This window comes from Salmo salar, chromosome ssa13 (assembly GCF_905237065.1).
Source record: "Salmo salar chromosome ssa13, Ssal_v3.1, whole genome shotgun sequence".
NCBI classification, from domain to species: domain Eukaryota; kingdom Metazoa; phylum Chordata; class Actinopteri; order Salmoniformes; family Salmonidae; genus Salmo; species Salmo salar.
Genome location: NC_059454.1, coordinates 46595596 through 46617272, shown reverse-complemented (window position 1 = coordinate 46617272; position 21677 = coordinate 46595596). Strand labels below are relative to the sequence as shown.

The 21677-nt window shown below is 42.8% G+C and overlaps 1 protein-coding gene across 1 annotated transcript in view; it reads left to right on the top strand.

Annotated features, from left to right (window-relative positions):
- Positions 1 to 1976: 1976 nt before the first annotated feature.
- The window catches only part of LOC106566952 (chemokine-like protein TAFA-5), a 65089-nt gene continuing 45388 nt past the window's right edge, over positions 1977 to 21677 (top strand). The window contains exon 1 of the mRNA XM_045693335.1: positions 1977 to 2601. Coding sequence (XP_045549291.1) covers positions 2400 to 2601 — 202 coding nt within the window. The 5' untranslated portion in view covers positions 1977 to 2399. The remainder of the gene's footprint in view (positions 2602 to 21677) is intronic.

The window sequence follows — 21677 nt, the reverse complement described above, 5'->3', positions numbered from 1 at the left end:
TTAACTTGACATTAGGTTTATGCAGTTTTACTAAGCGATAAAAAAAAAATTAAAAGCAGCATTCGACAGGATTACCTGAACATACTGACCAGCGCCAATAGACAGACGCAGGCTACATGGTAGACCAATCCAAACTCATCTCTCAGCATGTCCAGCCCTCGCATTATCTCAGCCAATCATGGCTAGCGGGAAGTTTACTCTTTTTTTCTGTGGATAAACCAACTAGGCTCATAATTTAACAATTTTATTCATATTTACAGATGACATACACGTTTGATATGAAAGCACATGAAAGTTCACATGTTCGAGAAGGCATTTCTGCCCCCCAAAAATATTTTTTACGTTCAAACAGCTCTCCTGTGAAGTTGTGACTTGCAACATACGCCTAGTTTCCTGAATCGGGTCGTATATTAGCTAAATTAACATCATAGTCAGCATAGCTAATAGAACTAACGCTTTAGTAAACCCACTACAATCATGCAGTAATGTTACAGTGCAGTCAGTAAGCAGTTTCACTGGCGGGCCCCGGTTGCAGTAAATGAGTAAAACCAAAAGCTTGTGTAGAACAAGTGTGCGGGCCTTCTTGTTCTATACAAGCTTTTGGTTTTACTCATTCTTGTTCTATACTAGTATTCTTGATTAGCCCAGCATCTATGTTTTTAAGGATGTGCATATGACCAGAAACTTTTCTAAAACCAAAAGCTTACCTTGACTTGGAAGAGTTCCAGTGATGTGTTGGATAGTCATAGCCAGCTAGCTAACATAGCATCCCTCTGTTTCAGTAGGCTAAACTAGCTAGCTGCATTTGCTAGCAAAATGAAACTGAAAAAAATTACAGAATCTGTCTTTCTATTTCTCTCTTGCTTCTCCTTCATTTAGGAAGAAATGGATTTGTCCAAAACTGTTCAACTATTTTCTTTCTCAGTCAACTACTCACCACATTTTATTTTACCTTTATTTAACTAGGCAAGTCAGTTAAGAACAAATTCTTATTTTCAATGACAGCCTAGGAACTTACACAGTAATTTTGGGTGGGTTAACTGCCTTGTTCAGGGGCAGAACGACAGATTTGTACCTTGTCAGCTCGGGGATTTGAACTTGCAACCTTTCAACGCTCTAACCACTAGGCTACGCTGCCACCCCATGCACTGCAGTGCTAGTTAGCTGTAGCTTATGCTTTCACTATTAGATTCATTCTCTGATCCTTTGATTGGGTGGACAGTTCATGCTGCAAGAGCTCTGATAGGTCGGAGGACATCCTCCCAAAATTGTAAAAATTACTGTGTAAGTCTATGGAAGGGGGTGAGAACCATGAGCCTCCAAGATTTTGTATTGGAGTCAATGTACTCAGAGGACAGAAGCTAGCTGTCCTCCGGCTACACCATGGTGCTACCCTACAGAGTGCTGTTGAGGCTACTGTAGACCTTCATTGTAAAATAGTGTGTTTTAATCAATTATTTGGTGATGTGATTATTTAGTATAGTTTTATCTAAAAAGGATAACTTTTTAAATGTTGTATTTTTATTCCCTGAGGAGGATGGTCCTCCCCTTCCTCATCTGACTCTACTGAAATGTGATAATGTTGAATCAACCTGGAAAATGTATTGGATTTGCAAAAAGTAATCAACTTGAATTTTTTTGTTTATTTCACGTTGAATTCATGTTAGTTGACAACTCAACCAAATGTAAATCAAAACTAGACGTTGAACTGATGTCTGTGCCCAGTTGACAGAGATGGAGACACCGATAGCCTAATTTTAATTATCAATCTTGTCCAAATAATTCCAATAACTGACCAATGCAATACGTTTTGTAAGTGTATACAAAACGAATCCAACAAAAGATCAATTTTATAAGCGGCCTTAATATGTTGACTTTTATTGCAGTCGCTTGCACATCACAATTTACCTTGCAGAAATGTATATCCTGTTGATTTTCACTAGCTTAACTTTTATTTTTATTGGGCGGAAGGAACAGTCAGTGGGTACGGTACAGGTTCCGTCGTCGGCTATTCACTTTCAAGCGCAAAGTTGCTTACGATTCTTGCGGAGATTTTGGTGTTCGCCTCCGCGTTTTGCACAAGGCTTATCTTTCCATCGACAGTCCGTGGATAGTTACACCTTACGGTCTACATGGGATAAACCTGTAACCTCCACCGGGATGAATGGTAGGCTATTTCATATAGCTGATGTTTCATTAGAATATTCTCCTGAATTTGAATGTGTTGAGAAACTTGCCAAATTGACATCTAATTTTGATTCAATTTTGGGCTATGACGCTTCTATCGGTGTTCCACTCCCAACAAATCATCGACAGAGTCACAGGATAAGATAAAAGGGGCATTTTGTAATAAGGGATCCTGTCAATCATAATCTTTTGGATTTTCCTCCGCAAAATGGATGCCAACGACGGGCTATCAGAACACCACACGAATAAGTATTCACCCATTTGAACGCCACTTTAAAAGTGGGAACAACGAGGGATACGTCGAGACGGGGCTACGGTCGGGAAAGGGAATGAAGAAGCTCTCGGCTGGTGGAGGAGCGTCACTCTGCTGTCTGCTGCTCCTGTGGGTCATCTACTCCCATCGCCTGAGAGAGGGTAAGTGCATAGCCTACATGATGCATGCCATGGTTACTCTACTTACTGTACGCTTTTATTCATGCAAGGAGATAGGACAGATGCAAATGGATCATCTTCTTGATACTGCTATACTGATATCTCACTGTATGATTATAATTACAGAATAATGTTGTTTTGCTTTGTTTTATTGCTTTTTACATAAAAATTACCCTCTCTTAGGGTTGGTATTGTAGACCTTTTGTATGGGTGTGTTAGGGATTATTTAAACAGTAAAACCCGAGAAGGTGTTATATGGCCAATATACCACAGCTAAGGGCCGTTCTTTCACAAGACGCAACGCCAAGTGCCTGGATTCAGCCCTTAGCCATGGTATATTGGCCATATACACTCTTAGAAAAAAAGGTGCTATTTAGAACCTAAAAGGGTTCTTCGGCTGTCTCCATAGGTAGAACCCTTTGAAGAACCCTTTTTGGTTCCAGGTAGAATCCTTTTGGGTTCCATGTAGGACCCTTTCCACGGAGGGTTCTGCATGGAACCCAAAAGGTTTCTACGTGGAACCAAAAAGGGATTTCCCTTGAACCAAAAATGGTTCTCCTATGGGGACAGCCGAAGAACCCTTTTGGAACCCTTTTTTCTAAGAGTGTATCACAAACCTAGAGGTGCCGTATTGCTATTTTAAACAGGTTACCAACGCAATTACAACAGTAAATAAGTAATTTTGCATCATACCCGTGGTATATTGTCTGATATACCATGGCTTTTAGCCAATCAGCATCCAGGACCCAAACTACCCAGTTTATAATTGTTGTTAGCCTACTCAATAGATGAATACGGGAAGCACTACTACTGTCATGTATGCTTTGGACTATCCCCGGCTATAATGTAGCCTATTCATTTAGCTATTAGGCCTACACTATTATTCTTCATCATGTGCCTAATGATTTCATACTGGTTTGTATTCATTCCTTGCCATTCCATGACAGTAGTAGCCTTCCGTGTTGAATTATGTATGCGCTAGTGCAATTACACCTTCACTCGTCCACAGAATGGAAAGCAAAACCATGTTTCTCTCCGTTACCTCGGCAACGATTTGGAACTCCATAGTCATGTCTAACAGTGAAGGACACCAACGCTTAGGAACTTGGTTATTCACTTATTACTACTGTGTTCATTTTCTTCTCTCTGGTTCACAAGGCAAATGCACTATGGCAAATGCACTATGTCCTCCTCGGCTCCTCGTCTCTCAAACAACAATATTTTATCCCTATATTCATTTCTTTGACCCGAAAGGATTGACAAAAGGATGCTGTGTTTGAGTCTGTTACAATCCTATTATTCATTCATTACCTTGTTACGGGCTGTAGAAACGAACTGATCAATTGAGTTTAATCTTTCACAACCCACTCCCATGCTGTAAGGCTACAGATGAAGCCCCCAGGGAATGTCTAAAGACTTCATAAAGTATAGGCCTACATAAAGTCTGCATATAAACTATTATAATAATATATGCCATTTAGCAGATGCTTTTATCCAAAGCGACTTACAGTCATGCGTGCATCCATTTTACGTATGGGTGGCCCCAACAGTAGTCGGACACACAACATTTGCCATTGCAAGCATGCTCTACCAACTAAACCACACAAGACCACTACATAGATCTATTTTATCCCCACTGACTTCTCTTTCCGTTGATCCCAAATCGACCACTTTCCCCTACCTCCTATGCACTTGTGGAGATCTGAAAGGATTAGATATGATATGGTAGTAGCTCCTAGCCTGGCTCACGTGGTACACAGCGAGGGAGAGCCGTGACACACTGGTCTGGACAGGAGTCCGTTTGTTGCTGCAATATTCCCACAAAAACTGGCTTGAACTTTGATTGGTTCTCCAAAAAAAAAATCCTGGGGGGTTGAGACTAGAGGTCAACCGGAATGGCCGATTAATTAGGGCCGATTTCAAGTTTTCATAACAATCAGTAATTGGCATTTTGGGACACCGATTATGGCCGATTACATTGCACTCCACGAGGAGACTGCGTGGCAGGCTGACTACCTGTTATGCGAGTGCATCAAGGAGCCAAAGTAAGGTGCTAGCTAGCATTAAACTTATCTTATAAAAAACTATCAATCTTAACATACTCACTAGTTAACTACACATGGTTGATGATATTACTAGTTTATCTAGCTTGTCCTGCGTTGCATATAATCGATGCGGTGCCTGTTAACATATAATCGATGCGGTGCCTACTTCGCCAAACGGTTAATTTAGCAAGCGCATTCGCGAAAAAAGCACTGTCGTTGCACCAATGTACCTAACCATAAACATCAATGCCTTTCTTTAAAATCAATACAGAAGTATATATTTTTAAACCTGCATATTTAGTTAATATTGCCTGCTAACATGAATTTCTTTTAACTAGGGAAATTGTGTCACTTCTCTTGCGTTCTGTGCAAGCAAAGTCAGGGTATATGCAGCAGTTTGGGCCGCCTGTTTCGTTGCGAACTGTGTGAAGACCATTTCTTCCTAACAAAGACTAATTAATTTGCCAGAATTTTACATAATTTTGACATAACAGTGAAGGTTGTGCAATGTAGCAGCAATATTTAGACTTAGGGATGCCACCCGTTAGATAAAATACATGTCACGGTTGTCGTAGGAAGGAGCGGACCAAAGTGCAGCGTGTGTGTCGTTCCACATTTTATTTTCACTGTGAAACTAAGCAATACATACACATAACGCAAGAACAAAACAACAAACCGTGACGCAGAGGTGAAACATACACTAACTCAAAATCAATCTCCCACAAACCCAGGTGGGAAAAACACCTACTTAAGTATGATCTCCAATTAGAGACAACGATGACCAGCTGCCTCTAATTGGAGATCACCCCAAACAAAAACCCAACATAGAAAAACTAAACTAGGAAAAAAAACCTGTCACGCCCTGACCTACTCTACCATAGAAAAGAACAGCTTTCTATGGTCAGGATGTGACAATACAGAACGGTTTCGTATTTCACTGAAAGATAAACGTTTTGTTTTCGAAGTTATAGTTTCCTGATTTGACCATATTAATGACCTAAGGCTCATATTTCTGTGTGTCATTATATTATAATTAAGTGTATGATTTGATAGAGCAGTCTGACTGAGTGGTGGTAGGCAGCAGCAAGCTCGTAAGCATTCATTCAAATAGCACTTTCGTGCATTTGCCAGCAGCTCTTCGCTGTGCTTCAAGCATTGCGCTGTTTATGACTTCAAGCCTATCAACTCCTGAGATTAGGCTGGCAATACTAAAGTCCCTATTAGAACATCCAATAGTCAAAGGTATATGAAATACAAATCGTATAGAGAGAAATAGTCCTATAATAACTACAACCTAAAACTTCTTACCTGGGAATATTGAAGACTCATGTTAAAAGGAACCACCAGCTTTCATATGTTCTCATGTTCTGAGCAAGGAACTTAAACGTTAGCTTTTTTACATGGCACATATTGCACTTTTACTTTCTTCTCCAACACTTTGTTTTTGCATTATTTAAACCAAATTGAAGATGTTTCATTATTTATTTGAGACTAAATTGAATTTATTGATGTATTATATTAAGTTAAAATAAGTGTTCATTCAGTATTGTTGTAATTAATCGGGATCGGCTTTTTTTGGCCCCCAATAATCGGTATCGGTATCGGCGTTGAAAAATCATAATCGGTCGACCTCTAGTTGAGACCTCTCGTTGTTAGAAAATCCAACAGTTGTATTGGAAGGGGGAGGCGCTTGGGGGCTGTGTGTGGTTGTCCATGTGGGTGTTTGAATGAGAAAGACACAGAGGAGAATCAATCAGTAAAAAAGCCCAGCCCCCTTCATTATGCCAACAACATCAAGGAGCCTTTCTGGACTCCGAAGTCAGGAAGACTTAGAGTTTGTTGTCAGCCAGTCTAAGTAGCTCCAACTTGCCCTCTGATTGACTAGAATTCTATCCATATCGCTTACACCTGTCCAATCCTCAGGTTGTCACACGTCCATAGAGGTCGATTTGATTTGGGATTGGGTGCTCCTCCAGCATTTGAAGTCTTCTGAACTTTCCCATCACTCAAGTCAGATACCTCTTAGATAGTGTGGACATAAATTCACCTCCACTTCCCTATTGTACGAATGTGCACAAACACTACATGACCAAAAGTATGTGGACACCTGCTCGTTAACATCTTATTCCAAAATCATGAGCATTAATATGGAGTTGGTCCCCCTTTGCTGCTATAACAGCCTCCACCCTTTTGGGAAGACTTTCCAACACATGTTGAAACATTGCTGCTGGGACATGCTTCCATTCAGCCACAAGAGCATTAGTGAGGTTGGGTACTGATGTTGGGCAATTACGACTGGCCTGCAGCTGTGTTCCAATTCATCCCAAAGGTGTTTGATGAGGTTGAGGTCAGGGCTCTGTGCAGGCCAAGTTCTTCCACACCGATCTCGACAAGCCATTTCTGTACGGACCTCCCTTTGTGCATTGTCATGCTGAAACTGTTGCCACAAAGTTGGAAGCACAGAATCGTCTAGAATGTCATGCTGTAGCATTACGATTTCCCTTCGCTAGAACTAAGGGGCCTAGCCCGAACCCTGAAAAACAGCCCCAGACCATTATCCCTCCTCCACCAAACTTTACAGTTGGCACTATGCATTCGGGCAGGTAGCGTTTTCCTGGCATCCACCAAACCCAGATTAGTCCGTCGGACTGCCAGATTGTGAAGCGTGATTCATCACTCCAGAGACCTTATTTCCACTGCTCCAGAGTCCAATGGCGGCGAGCTTCACACCACTCCAGCTGAAGCTTGGCATTGCTCATGGTGATCTTAGGCTTGTGTGCGGCTGCTCGGCCAGCGAAACCCATTTCTTGAAGCTCCCAACGAACAGTTATTGTGCTAACGTTGCTTCCAAAGGAAGTTTGGAACCCGGTAGTGAGTGTTGCAACCGAGGACAGACAATTTTTATGCGCCACCCACCTTAGCACGTGGCAGTCCCATTCTGTGAGCTTGTGTGGCCTACCACTTCGCAACTGAGCCGCTGTTGCACCTAGACAACTTCACAATAACAACACTTAAGGTAGACCGGGGCAGCTCTAGCGGGACAGAAATTTGATGAATTGACTTGATGGACAGGTGGCATCCTATGATGGTGCCACGTTGAAAGTCACTGAGCTCTTCAGAAAGGCCATTCTACTGCCAATGTTTGTCTATGGAGATTGCATGGCTGTGTGCTCGATTTTATACACCTGTCAGCAATGGATGTGGCTGAAATATCAGAATCCACTCATTTGAAAGCGTGTCCACATACTTTTATATATACAGTATACTGTATCTCAACCACACCTGATCTTACACAGCTACTCAGTGCTCCTAGGGCCCATCTCCACCTCCCCCGGAGGCCTCTGGAAGCCCCTAGTTGCCTAACAAAGAGAATGTGAGGGGAAAATTATGTATTCACCTCATTTGTTGAATATGTAACAATTATTTACTTAACAAACAGTAAGATATTTCTGTCCTGCTAATGCTGTGTTTCATGGTCTCCACTCTAGCACCCTGCAGCTAGTCTGGGTGTTGAGGACATGGGTCCTACTAGAGATAGCTTGAAGCTGACAATTGACTTGTGTTGGTGATAAAAACCTAAAAGCTAGCATTCTATAGACAAGATGTGGTGTGTGTGACTCGAGATAGAGAGAGCCTGGAAGAGTTAAGAACAATGCCTCATTGTCTCATCTTCCTGGCATCTGGGAAACTAAGACCATCCTGTGTAGATAACCAAGGTGGCTTATGGGAAGGTTAGAAATCAATATAAAATAAAGATGATTGTTTGAAGAAATGACCAAGACCGAGTCTCTCTCAGTACTGAATTTCCACGACAAGAGGTATTGGATCTTGGGTGCCGGGCCGGTCATGAATCCTGCCACGACTGGCTGCATCGCCTCCCCTCTATAGCAGCGCCATCCGTCACAGCGGCAGCGACAGGAAATCAAAGTGCAGTAGCCTGTCCGGCTCACACCATTGGGCCCCAGCCCCACACTAATGGATTGCCTGTCAAGCCCCTCTCTACGCTCGCCAGTTTATTCAACGATACATTCTGAGATTTCTGTATTTCCCTCACCAGAGCCAATTCCTCCAGTTGTTCAGTGGACCAGCAGCTCCACTCTCTTCATTTTGTTAACCTCAGCACCTTTGTTTTGGACGTGGGTTCGAGGACAGGGTGGAGATAGAGAGATGTTCTCTGATTTATGAGGTGGAGATAGTTGTTGTTTGGACTATATCGGCATCGTAAGGTGGTGATGATGGAATGGTAAGTTTGTCACTTTAGCTGTGTGCTGTAGCCTACTATGTCCAGCCTACTAAGTCAATTTGAAGCTATCAGTTCAATGGAGAATGCTTTGTAAAGTTTACAGAAAGATTTCAGTCTTCTCCGGCTGCTCAGTTCAGTGGTGACAAGTCACAGTGAGGACGATTTTGATCATAAATTGCAAGTAAACCACTACTCCTGTTTCGATAGGTAATGAAGTCATAAAACTACGGGGATGTTTATGGAAAAATGAGAATGTTTTTACAGCAAAATCAATGCCGCTGCACTCCAAGGCCCACACTTTATAGGAATTCTATTTTGCATCAACTGTTTGCCTCCCTTGCGGTTGAGTTTGTAGTTATTTAGTATGTGGAGTGCATTGGAGTTTAAAATTCTTGTAAATATTATCAGTAATTGTCCTCGTCTTTTTCTTTCCATAGTCTTTTTTTAATCATTTTATTCCACGAAAGGCGCTCCTTCCTGCATTTTAAAGGGAATTACTTAATCACAAAAATGCCTCCTTACCTAAGAAAAGTAGTGTGTTGTAATCCACAATCTGGGTTTAGACTACTTTTCAGAAACAAGCATTGATGACCAAAAACCAAAGAGAATGAGTGGCCCCAGCATGCTCTTGGGCATTATGAGTAGGGGTAAATCCCTTTGAATTTAATCACTTTTTGACAACACTCCTTTTGATTTGAACAAAACCTCCCGTACATATTTGCCCATTGTAGAAGTGCACTTAAAGTGACTTTTTGGACCTGAATGCCAAAACATTCAAGAGATAAAAGTACTCAAAGTTGATCCCTTTTGCATACCCTTCAATACCATGAGATATCCATGTCTTCATCACTGGAAAATATAAATGTTGAGCTTTATGTTATTTAAAGCTTACAAACAGGGTCGTCAAACTATCTTATAATTTCTTGAAATAAACAGCTGTTTTTCATATTTGCATATGTTGTAGCTTGATCCTATTTTACATCATCTGATGTTTTTGACTAAGATGGTTGGAGGTCTAGACATCAGAGAATGTTGACTTGTTTTAAAATGAACTGTCAATCCTCTATAGGAAACCTGTTGAAATCACAGAAATATAGATAATAGATAGACATTAACATTTAAGTTGTCATTGAACAATGGATGGACCGATGGCCATCTTTGTGGCAGTAATTAGAAGTTACAATTTCAGTGGCATACCAGCTAAGTTGCAGTGGTCTGAAGGGATAGGTCCATTCTATGAATTCTATTGCTATGATTGAAATGACACCCACACTGCATTCAACAGCATGTTGTGTCTCAACCGATGGCGGCAAAACACTAAAACCTCAGATGATGTACATATTACAACACATGAGAATAAGAAAAAAATCGAAGCCTACACTGTTTTTTATAACTGCCCATACCATAACCCCACCACCATGGGGAATTCTGTTCACAATGTTGACATCAGCAAACCGCTCGACCACACGACGCCATACACGTGGTCTGCGGTTGTGAGGCCGGTTAGACCTACTGCCAAATTCTCTAAAATTACGTTGAAGGTGGCTTAAGGTAGAGAAATTAACATTTAATTCTCTGACAACCACTCTGGTGGACATTCCTGCAGTCAGCATGCCAATTGCACGCTCCCTCAAAACTTGAGAAATCTGTGGCATTGTGTTGTGACAAAACTGCACATTTAAGTGTCGCCTTTTATTGTCCCCAGCACTAGGTGCATCTTGTGTAATGATCATGCTGTTTAACCAGCTTCTTGATATGCCTGTGAGGTGGATGGATTATCTTGGCAAAGGAGAAATGCTCACTAACTGGGATGTGAACAAATGTATGCATAACATTTGAGAGAAATAACCTTTTTCTGCAAATGGAACATTTCTGGGATCTTTTATTTCAACCATTTTATTTTCCAGTGATGAATACATGGATGTCTCATGGTAGTGTGGGGTATGCAAATGGTCAACTTTGAGCACCTTTATCTCCTTAATGTTTTGGCATTCACGTCCAAAAAGTAACTTTCTGACCACTTCTTCCATGGAAAGTTTTGTTTAAAACAAAAGGGATGCTGTCAAAAAGTGATTGAATTCAAATGGATTTACCTGTAGGCTATGAGAACATACTCTTATTTTCATTCACAAATCACCCTAAAATAAATCAAGCGACTCAGCTTCACCATCCATCCCCTTTAAAGTGGGTTATGTATACCATTCAAGATATTTACTTTACAAAAACATAATTTCAAGTCAAACTACAGTGCCTTGCAAATGTATTCAGACGCCTTGGATTTCTTCCAATTTTATTGTGTTACAAAGTAGGATTAAAATTGATTTAATTATAATTTTTATGTCACCAATCTAAATAAAATATTCTGTAATGTCAAAGTGGACGAAAAAAATTCTAGAATTCTTTTCTAGATTAATAGAATTTAAATAACAAAAATATAGTTGTTGCATAAGTATTTTGCTCCCTTAATCAATACACATTATAAACACCTTGTCATCGATTACTGCTGTGGGTCTTCTTGGGTAAGTCTATAAGAGCTTTGCACACCTGGATTGTGTAATATTTGCTCATTATTCTATTGAAAATTCTTCAAGCTCTGTCAAGATGTTGGCTATTGTGGCTAGACAGCAATTTTCAAGTCTTGCTATAGATTTTCAAGCAGGTTTAAGTCAAAGCTATAACTTGGCCACTCAGGAACATTCACTGTCTTCTTGGTAAGCAACTCTAGTGTAGATTTGGCCTTGTGTTGTAGGTTATTGTCCTACTGAAAGGTGAATTCCTTTCCCAGTCTCTGGTGTAAAGCAGACAGAAGCGGGTTTTCCTCTAGGATTCTACCTGTGCTTAGCTCCATTCCGTTTCTTTTTATCCTGAAAAACTACCCAGTATTTGCCGATGTCAAGCATAGCCATGACGCAGCCACCACCATGCTTGACAAATAACAAGGCAGTTACTCAGTGATATGTTGTGTTGGATTTGCGACAAACATAAGACTTTGCATTTAGGCCAAAAAGAGATCCATTTGCTGTTTTTTTTGCAGTATTACTTTGGTTCCTTGTTGCATACAAGATGCACGTTTTGGAATATTTATATTCTGTATATTTATATTCTTAATTTCACTCTGTCATTCATGTCATTATTGTGAAGTCACTACAATATTGATCCATCATCAGTTTTCTACAATCACAGACATAGAACTCTGTAGCTGTTTTAAATCACCAATGGCCTAATCATAACATCCTTGAGCAGTTTCGTTCCTGTGCTGCAGCTCAGTTCAGGATCACTATCTTTGATATGTATAGGTCGTTTAATATATAATCCACAGTACAATTATTAACTCGACCATGCTTAAAGAGATATTCAATGTATGATTTGTTATTGTTACCTATCTACCAATCACTCCCACATAGAAAATACTACAGTTTGCTAAAGAATACTATAGTACTTACTATAGAATTCTATAGTATTCTCTAGTAAACTGTAGAATACAATACTCCACTTTGTAGTATCCGTCGATAATGTGTCGTACTTTCTATAGAGGTCTTGTAATTGACGTATGACGCCTCCTGGCGGCCATGTTGGAAGACCATCACATTAATTCTTCTGACAACAACAGTCGAGTAGCTAGCCTAAACTGCATGATAACATAGTTGATTCATCACCACAGTCATTTTCTGTGGAGTATTTGGCTGCTCTAACAAGGCAGGAAAGACAACGGGAAAAAATATGTTGACAGATTCCTCTCAATCATGAAACACCTTTCGTGATAGCAATGAGACAAGACTCAAGAACTGTAAGAAAAGCGAAGAAACCTTTTTGCTGGTCTAGACCTTAAGCCAGACAGCTGTCAGTACAGGGTGTGCTCTGATCATTTCATGACTGGTAAGTCATGTATGATCAGGTGTTAACAACAACACTGTCTACTGTAAGTTAGCCAAAATTAGCTAGCTAGATAGCTTGTAGTCTAGCTATTAGAATGTGTCGCATGAGTTTCAAGTTTTGGGTAATTCTTTTTCACCATACAAATTCCCCTTTATAACAAAGGATTGCATGCCTATATCATTGCATTTGCAGACTAATGTAAGCCTACTATTCCTAATGTGATGAGTAGATTGGATAGTGATAATTTAGGCTATTAATAAGCACGTAGTGGCATTGGCTTTTAGGCTATATCAGAGACGTTTCTTTCCTTTGCACAGGAAAAATGTGGCCTTTGATAAATATTTAATGCAATTCTACTACACTTTATATGACTGGATACATTAGCCTAATCTTTTTTAATATGCCTACTCTACTGATAACAGATCAATTAAAACTACCTTGTCTTGAATGCATCTATGTAATCTAGGCCGATTTTTTATTTTATTTTATTTTTTGCATTTTAGCTAACCCTAACCCTTTCCCAAACCTTAGCTTAATTCTCCTAACTTGCTGCGTAAATTCTCCTAATCTGCTATGAAATGTCAAATGTACATTAATTTGACAAAAGCTGTATCCCTTCTAGCCAAGACCATGAAAAGGGGAGATGCAAATTGTATAATATGACATCCATATACCCTGGAGGACATTAATGTCCAAAAAACTCCAGTGGTTATCATAATTCATATAATAACCCAATGAACAAATCAAATCAAATGTAATTTGTCACATGCGCTGAATACAACAGGTGTAGGTCTTAGAGTGAAATACTTACTTACAAGCCCGTAATCAACAATGCAGTTCAAGAAATAGAGTAAAGAAAATATTTACTAAATAAATCAATTACATGGAAATGCAAGAAAGGTACATAACAATAATGATACAATATACAGGGGTTACTGGTACCGAGTCAATGTGCGGGGGTACAGGTTAATCGAGGTCATTTGTAAAGTGACTATGCATAGATAATAAACAGCGAGTAGCAGCAGTGTAAAAACAAAAGTGTGTTGGGGGGTGGTTCAATGTAGATAGTCCAGGTGGCCATTTGATTATTTTATTTGTCCAGCAGTCTTATGGCTTGGGGGTAGAAACTGTTAAGGAGCCTTTTGGTCCTAGACTTGGCGCTCCGGTACCACTTGATGATCATTTATAGACATAGGAGAAAGACCTCAATGGTATAGGACAACTTGCTGTGTTGACTATTGGTTGTTCCAGCCCATCAATATATGTCATCTTTATATGACACTAAAACACCTAAATGAATAAAACACAACCAAACACTTAAGTGTCCTGATGGTATAGGTAACCTGGAGTGCTTATAATTAGTTTATGTACTGTAGATTCACCAGCTGACCTCTATCAAGACACCCATGTCGACTGGATGCCCCCTGTGAAGATGAGCAATGTTGCATCAGTTTCAACTTCTACTTCGTCCTTTTCCAGATATGAAAGGAGACATCCCTCAGTTATACAGGATGGGTGCCATATGCTGTGCTTTGCCAATCTGAATGATTCTGTTGTGCCATTTGAGTAGATAGCACCTTCAGCTTGTCGTCATGACAAAAGTGCCCCTTAAACCATAAGCATATATAAAAAGTAATTTGAAAAGTGTAATAGACTATTGTTTATGATATTGTAAACATACTGTACTTTAATAATATGCTATATTGTTGTATGGGTGAACTGAAAAGTATTGTCATCTATGCTTTGCATAGCCTCATTGAATAAAAAGTAGTTCTTAAAGCCCAAATATTTTCTTTCTTGTACAGTTGAAACACATTTAGCATATACAATGTAATTGTTGTGGTAGTCTTGGGCAAACCATCTTCATTATCACAGTAGCACATCCAAGTGCCACTCAAACCTTCTGGGAGAAAAGTATCTGGCATTGAACTTGGTGGAAGTAGTAGTGGTGTGTATGTTTTCAGCTAAGGTTTACATCATCACCTGCTTCCATACATTTCACCACCTACAGTACAGTTGAAGTTGGAAGTTTACATGCACTTATGTTGGAGTCATTAAAACTTGTTTTTCAACCACTCCACAAATTTCTTGTTAACAAACAAAAGTTTTGGCTTGTCGGTACCTGTGGATGTATTTCAAGGCCTACCTTCAAACCCAGTGCCTCTGTGCTTGACGTCATGGGAAAATCAAAAGAAATTAGCCAAGACCTCAGAAAAAAAATTGTAGACCTTTATGAGTCTGGTTCATCCTTGGGAGCAATTTACAAACACCTGAAGGTACCACTTTCATCTGTAAAAACAATAGATCGCAAGTATAAACACCATGGGACCACGCAGTCGTCATACCGCTCAGGAAGGAGATGCATTCTGTCTCCTAGAGATGAACGTACTTTGGTGTAAAAAATGCAAATCAATCCCAGAACAACAGCAAAGGACCTTGTGAAGATGCTGGAGGGAACAGGTACAAAAGTATATATATTCACAGTAAAACGAGTCCTATATCGACATAACCTGAAAGGCCGCTCAGCAAGGAAGAAGCCACTGCTCCAAAACCGCCATGAAAAAGCCAGACTACGGTTTGCAACTGCACATGGGGACAAAGATCGTAATTTTTGGAGAAATGTCCTCTGGTCTGATGAAACAAAAATAGAACTGTTTGGCCATAATGACCATCGTTATGTTTGGAGGAAAAAAGGGGAGGCTTGCAAGCCGAAGAACACCATCCCAACTGTGAAGCATTGGGGTGGCAGCATCATGTTGTGCGGGTAATCGCACAACATGATGCTGCCACCCCAATGCTTCACAGTAAAACGAGTCCTATATCGACATAACCTGAAAGGCCGCTCAGCAAGGAAGAAGCCACTAATGACCATCGTTATGTTTGGAGGAAAAATGGGGAGGCTTACAAGCCGAAGAACACCATCCCAACCGTGAAGCATTGGGGTGGCAGCATCATGTTGTGCGGGTGCTTTGCTGCAGGAGGGGCTGGTGCACTTCACAAAATAGATGTCATCATGAGGTAGGAAAATGATGTGGATATATTGAAGCATCATCTCAAGACATCAGTCAGGAAGTTAAAGATTGGTCGCAAATGGGTCTTCCAAATGGACATGACCCCAAACATACTTCCAAAGTTGTGGCAAAATGGCTTAAGGACAACAAAGTCAAGGTATTGGAGTGTCCATCACAAAGCCCTGACCTCAATCCCATAGCAAATGTGTGGCCAGAACTGAAAAAGTGTGTGCAAGCAAGGAGGCCTAGAAACCTGACTCAGTTACACCAGCTCTGTCAGGAGGAATTGGCCAAAATTCACCCAATTTATTGTGGTAAGCTTGTGGAAGTCTGTCTGAAACATTTGACCCAATTTAACCAATTTAAAGGCAATGCTACCAAATACTAATTGAGTTTATGTAAACTTATGTAACACGGGTCGTATAAAGGGGACCAATTAGAGACAACGCTTCTGTGTGTCCGGAGGAACCAGACCGTGGATCATCGCCGGAGGCTCCGGACTGAAGAGCGTCGCCGGAGGCTCCGGACGGAAGAGCGTCGCCGGAGGCTCTGGACGGAAGAGCGTCGCCGGAGGCTCCGGACGGAAGAGCGTCGCCGGAGGCTCCGGACAGAGAAGCGTCGCCGGAGGCTCCGGACTGGGAGGCGTCATAATAGGTTCCGGACTAGTGACCTTTGCTGCTGGCTCCATGCCATGGATCATCTCTACGGGTTCCGCGCCATGGATCATCACTGGAGGCTTCGTACCATGGATTATCTCTACAGGTGCCGGACCATGGATTATTCCTACAGGCTATGTGCCATGGTTTATCCCTACAGGCTCCGGACCATTTATAATCCCTCCAGGCTTTTTGCCAAGGATTATCTCTACAGGTTCCGGGCCATGGATTACCTCTGCAGGCTTCGTGCCATGGAACATCCCTACAGGCTCTGGGCCATGGATCATCACTAGAGGCTTAGTGCCATGGATCATCTCTACAGGCTTCGGACCATCGATTATCACTGGAGGCTTTGTACGTGGAGCTGGAACCGGTCTCACCGGACTGGGGAGACGCACTGAGGACCGAGTGCTCAAAGCAGGCACCGGCCGTACTAGGCTATGGATGCGAACTGGAGGGAGAGTGCGAAGAACAGGCACAGGACATACTGGATTATGGAGGCACACTGGAGGGAGAGCACGAGGAGCAGGCACAGGACATACTGGGCTATGGAGGCGCACTGGAGAGAGAGTGCGAGAGGCAGGCACATGCTCACCACAATAAGCACGGGGAGTTGACTCAGGCCTCACCCCTGGCCTTAGCCAAACTACGCGTATGCCCCGGGTAGGCTCCGATATCGCTCGATTACCTGGCCAGTTTCTCCTCTCCGTCCACTCCTTATGTGACCAGGTGTCCATTTCTGCCTGGGCATGCCGCTTGATCCAATCATGGTGGGTAGTTCTGTAACACGGGTCGTATAAAGGGGACCAAGTCGCAGCGTGTAGAGTGCTCATACTTGTCTTTAATGAAACACTTAACCAAAAACAAAATGACAGCCAACAGTTCCGTCAGGTACACTTGACAAAACGGAAAACAACTACCCACAAAACCCCATAGACAAACCCCAACTTAAATATGATCTCCAATTAGAGACAACACGAACCAGCTGCCTCTAATTGGAGATCATCAAAACTCAACCTAGAACTAGAAAACAAGAACAAAACATAGAAACAAAAAAAACAGACTGCCCACCCATATCACACCCTGACCTAAAATAAACAGAAAAACACAGCTCTCCTAGGTCAGAGCGTGACAACTGGTATGGTTTTTAAATTGAGAACAAAGAGCTTAACAATATGTAAACAATGTGTGAGTTAAGCTATTCTCTGCTTCAGATGCACAATGTCAAGGGGTGCATTGCAAATGCTCATAAGGCTAATGCCATCATACTGTAGGCCAGTGGTTTCCAACTCGAGTCCTCGAGTACCCCCAACAGTACAGTTTATTGTAGCTCTGGACAAACACACCTGATTCAACTTGTCAACTAATCATGAGGCCCTCTAAGTTGGATCAGGTATGTTTTTCCCGGGCTACGACAAAGATATGTGCTGTTGGGGTACTCAAGGCCTGGAGTTGGGAACCACTGCTGTAGGCCTATAGGTGCATTGGCATTGCATGCCATCATCAGCTGCAAAATGGGTTCACATGGCTGATTGTCACAATTGTTTCAGTCTATCAAATAAAACTAATTGAAGAGCTTATGACTGAACAAAAATGTAATGTTCATTTGAGAATACAACACAAAAACAAACAGATTTGAGACAGATTTCTTTCCCCTCTTTATTGCAGGATTGTGATCTGTGATGAATCATGAATCATCAACACTAGCTCATCTTGAATAATAGTTAAGTTAACAATTAAAACAAGTCTAAACACTTCACTTCAAAGAATCAACACTATTTTGTATAATTTCAAAGTGTACAAGTAAGCTAACTCATATGTAAAGGTTAGACATTTTAGTAACATGTAAGCTATTATTACTAAAGCATAATTTCAGGTGAACAAAAAAAAGTCAATACCAGAGGTGGCCAACCTCGCTCCACCGATCCCTGATCTACTGGGGGAGCAGACTTCTGTTCCAGCCCAGCAATAGTGCACTTGATTATTAACTAATTTGGTTTGATACATTGAATCAGGTGTGCTAGTGCTGGGCTAAAACAGAAGCCTGCACACCCAGCAGGATTGGCCTGCTCCATGTTGTAATTGTCACGAGCGGAATGAACAGTTTGAGGAGTGAGTCAAGCGCAGGAGACTGAGGTCCGTTGGAACAATCTTAATTTAATAAATCCACGGTTAAGTTTCACATACGGCTGGGAGCATAATAGTCAGGAAAAATGACAAAAAAGAAGCTCCGCTCAGAAGGCAGACGGGGCACGTCGGTGGAAATGCGATATCCCAGAAAAGAAACGGCTTGTTGGAAGAACTCACATTTCTCAGCCTTGACATATAGGTCATGCTCCATCAGCCGCACTTTACGCACCAGAGCCACATGTGCGGCGCGAGTGGCGGAGTAGATCAAGATGTCATCGATGTACACCACCACCCCCTGCCCGAGCATGTCCCTGAGAACCTCGTCCACAAAGGATTGGAAGACAGCGGGAGCATTCTTTAACCCATATGGCATGACGAGGTACTCATAATGGCCCGATGTGGTACTAAATGCGGTCTTCCACTCGTCTCCATCTCGGATACGCACCAAGTTATAAGCGCTCCTGAGATCTAGTTTGGTGAAAAAGCGCGCCCCGTGAAATGACTCCACGGCCGTAGCAATGAGAGGTAGTGGGTAACTGAACCCCACTGTGATAGAATTTAGACCTCTATAGTCAATGCACGGGCGCAGGCCTCCCCCTTCTTCTTCACAAAAAAGACACTTGAGGAGACGGGTGATTTAGATGGCCGAATGTATCCCTGTCTCAAGGATTCAGTGACGTATGTCTCCATTGCCACTGTCTCCTCCTGCGACAGAGGGTACACGTGACTTTTAGGAAGGGCCGCGCCAGCCTGAAGGTTTATCACACAATCCCCTTGTCGATGGGGTGGTAATTGAGTCGCCTTCCTTTTACTGAAGGCGATAGCCAAATCGGCATATTCAGAGGGAATGTGTACAGTGGAGACTTGGTCTGGACTCTCCACCGTGGTTGCACCGATGGAAACTCCTATACACCTACCTGAGCACTCCCTCGACCACCCCTTAAGAGCCCTCTGCCCCCATGAAATCAGAGGATTGTGAGAGGCTAGCCAGGGAAGTCCCAGCACCACCGGAAATGCCGGGGAATCAATAAGGAACAGGCTGATACGTTCCTCATGACCCCCCTGCGTTACCATGACCAGTGGCACTGTTTCCTCCCTCACTTGGCCAGACCCTAGTGGTCGACTATCTAACGCGTGCACGGGGAAGGGTTTGTCCAGTTTAACCAGGGAGATCCCTAACTTATCAGCAACACTTCGGTCCATGAAACTCCCAGCTGCGCCTGAATCGACTAGTGCCTTATACTGGGAGTGAGGGGAAAAACCAGGGAAGAAAACAAGAGACATACATGTGGTCGACAGGGGGGTCTGGGTGAGGCTGGTGCTGACTCACCTGGGGGGGGTCGATGGAGTGCTCTGCCTGACATCTGAGTTCCCGGGAGAACCTCTCCAGCACCGGTCCGCAGTGTGTCCTCTACGGCCACAGTGGGTGCAGGAGAGGCCCCCCCCTCCGGTCCTCCTAGCAGCGGTCCCTCCAAGCTCCATGGGCGTTGGAGCAGGAGGGATGGGAGGTGGAATGAATAGGCCCCGATCGGAACGTCCCCGGGCAGTTAGCAGGTTGTCCAGCCTGATGGACAAATCAATCAACTGGTCCAGAGTGATGGTATGGTCCCGGCAAGCCAGTTCCCGGCGGACGTCCTCACGTAGACTACACCTGTAGTGGTCAATCAGGGCCCGCTCATTCCACCCCGATCCGGCGGCTAGAGTCCGGAACTCCAGCGCAAAGTCCTGAGCGCTCCTCGTCTCCTGCCTCAGATGGAATAATCGCTCACCCGCCGCCTTGCCCTCCGGGGGATGATCGAATACCGCCCGGAAGCGGCGAGCGAACTCTGGGTAGTTGCCCTTTGCTGAGTCTGGGCCCTCCCAGACGGCGTTGGTCCATTCCAGGGCTCTACCCGTGAGGCACGAGACAAGGACGCTCACCCTCTCTTCATCGGAGGGAGAAGGCCAGACGGTCGCCAGGTACAGGTCCAACTGGAGCAAAAACCCCTTGCACCCAGCGGCCGTCCCATCGAACTCCCTGGGAGCCATTATCCGTATCCCGCTTGTACTGGGTTCGGTTGGGTTCGGTAGGGGCGCAGGGTGATGAATTGGTCCTGGTGGGGTTGATGGAGCGACTCGCTCCCCGCTCTCCAATCGGGTCAGCACCTGGTCCATGGCCGTGCCCAGTCGCTGGCGGAGGCTGGCATGTTGGCCGACTTGTTCCTCCACTGATAATGTTCCTGTCCCTGCTGACTCCATAAGTGGTGCGGGATTCTGTCACGAGCGGAATTAACAGTTTGAGGAGTGAGTCAAGCGCAGGAGACTGAGGTCCGTTGGAGCAATCTTAATTTAATAAATCCACGGTTAAGTTTCACATACGGCTGGGAGCACAATAGTCAGGAAAAATGACAAAAAAGAAGCTCCGCTCAGAAGGCAGACGGGGCGCAGCCCGGCAACCCTAATGCCTACATAATATAAGCAACACCACACGTAACAACGAACAATCCCGCACAAATCCTAGCTAAACACAGAGACTAAATAACCCCCCTCACTAATGACAAACACAAAACAGGTGTGAACAAAAACAGACATAACTAATAGACACAAACACAGATCGGTGGCAGCTAGTAGGCCGGCGACGACAACCGCCGAGCGCCGCTCGACCGAGGAGAGGCGCCCCCTTCTGTGGATGTTGTGACAGTAATAGGTTTATACATTGTGTGAAACTTTTAAACTGTTCACAAAATGTGCTAACATAGTTTCACATATAATCCATGGTATACAAGGATGTACCCTTATTCTCTTGGGACACCTCTTCATCTGCAGACAAGGTTTTACAGATCTCTGTATCTGAGGACAGAAAACATCACAAAAGTAACAGGCTACATTATACTCAAATTAGACAGTACTGAATATTGTGTTGCTATATCTCTCTGTCCTCACTTTTTCTCACTAGGGAACTGGATAATATTTTCAAAATATCCTCCCACAAAGGTACCCGTCCTATCCAGAGTAGCCTACTCTGACTTGCCTAGTTAAATAAATGTTAAATAATATAATAATAATATTCTCCCTTCTGACAGCTGGAACTGCTACATAATCCTTTCACCCGCTCCAT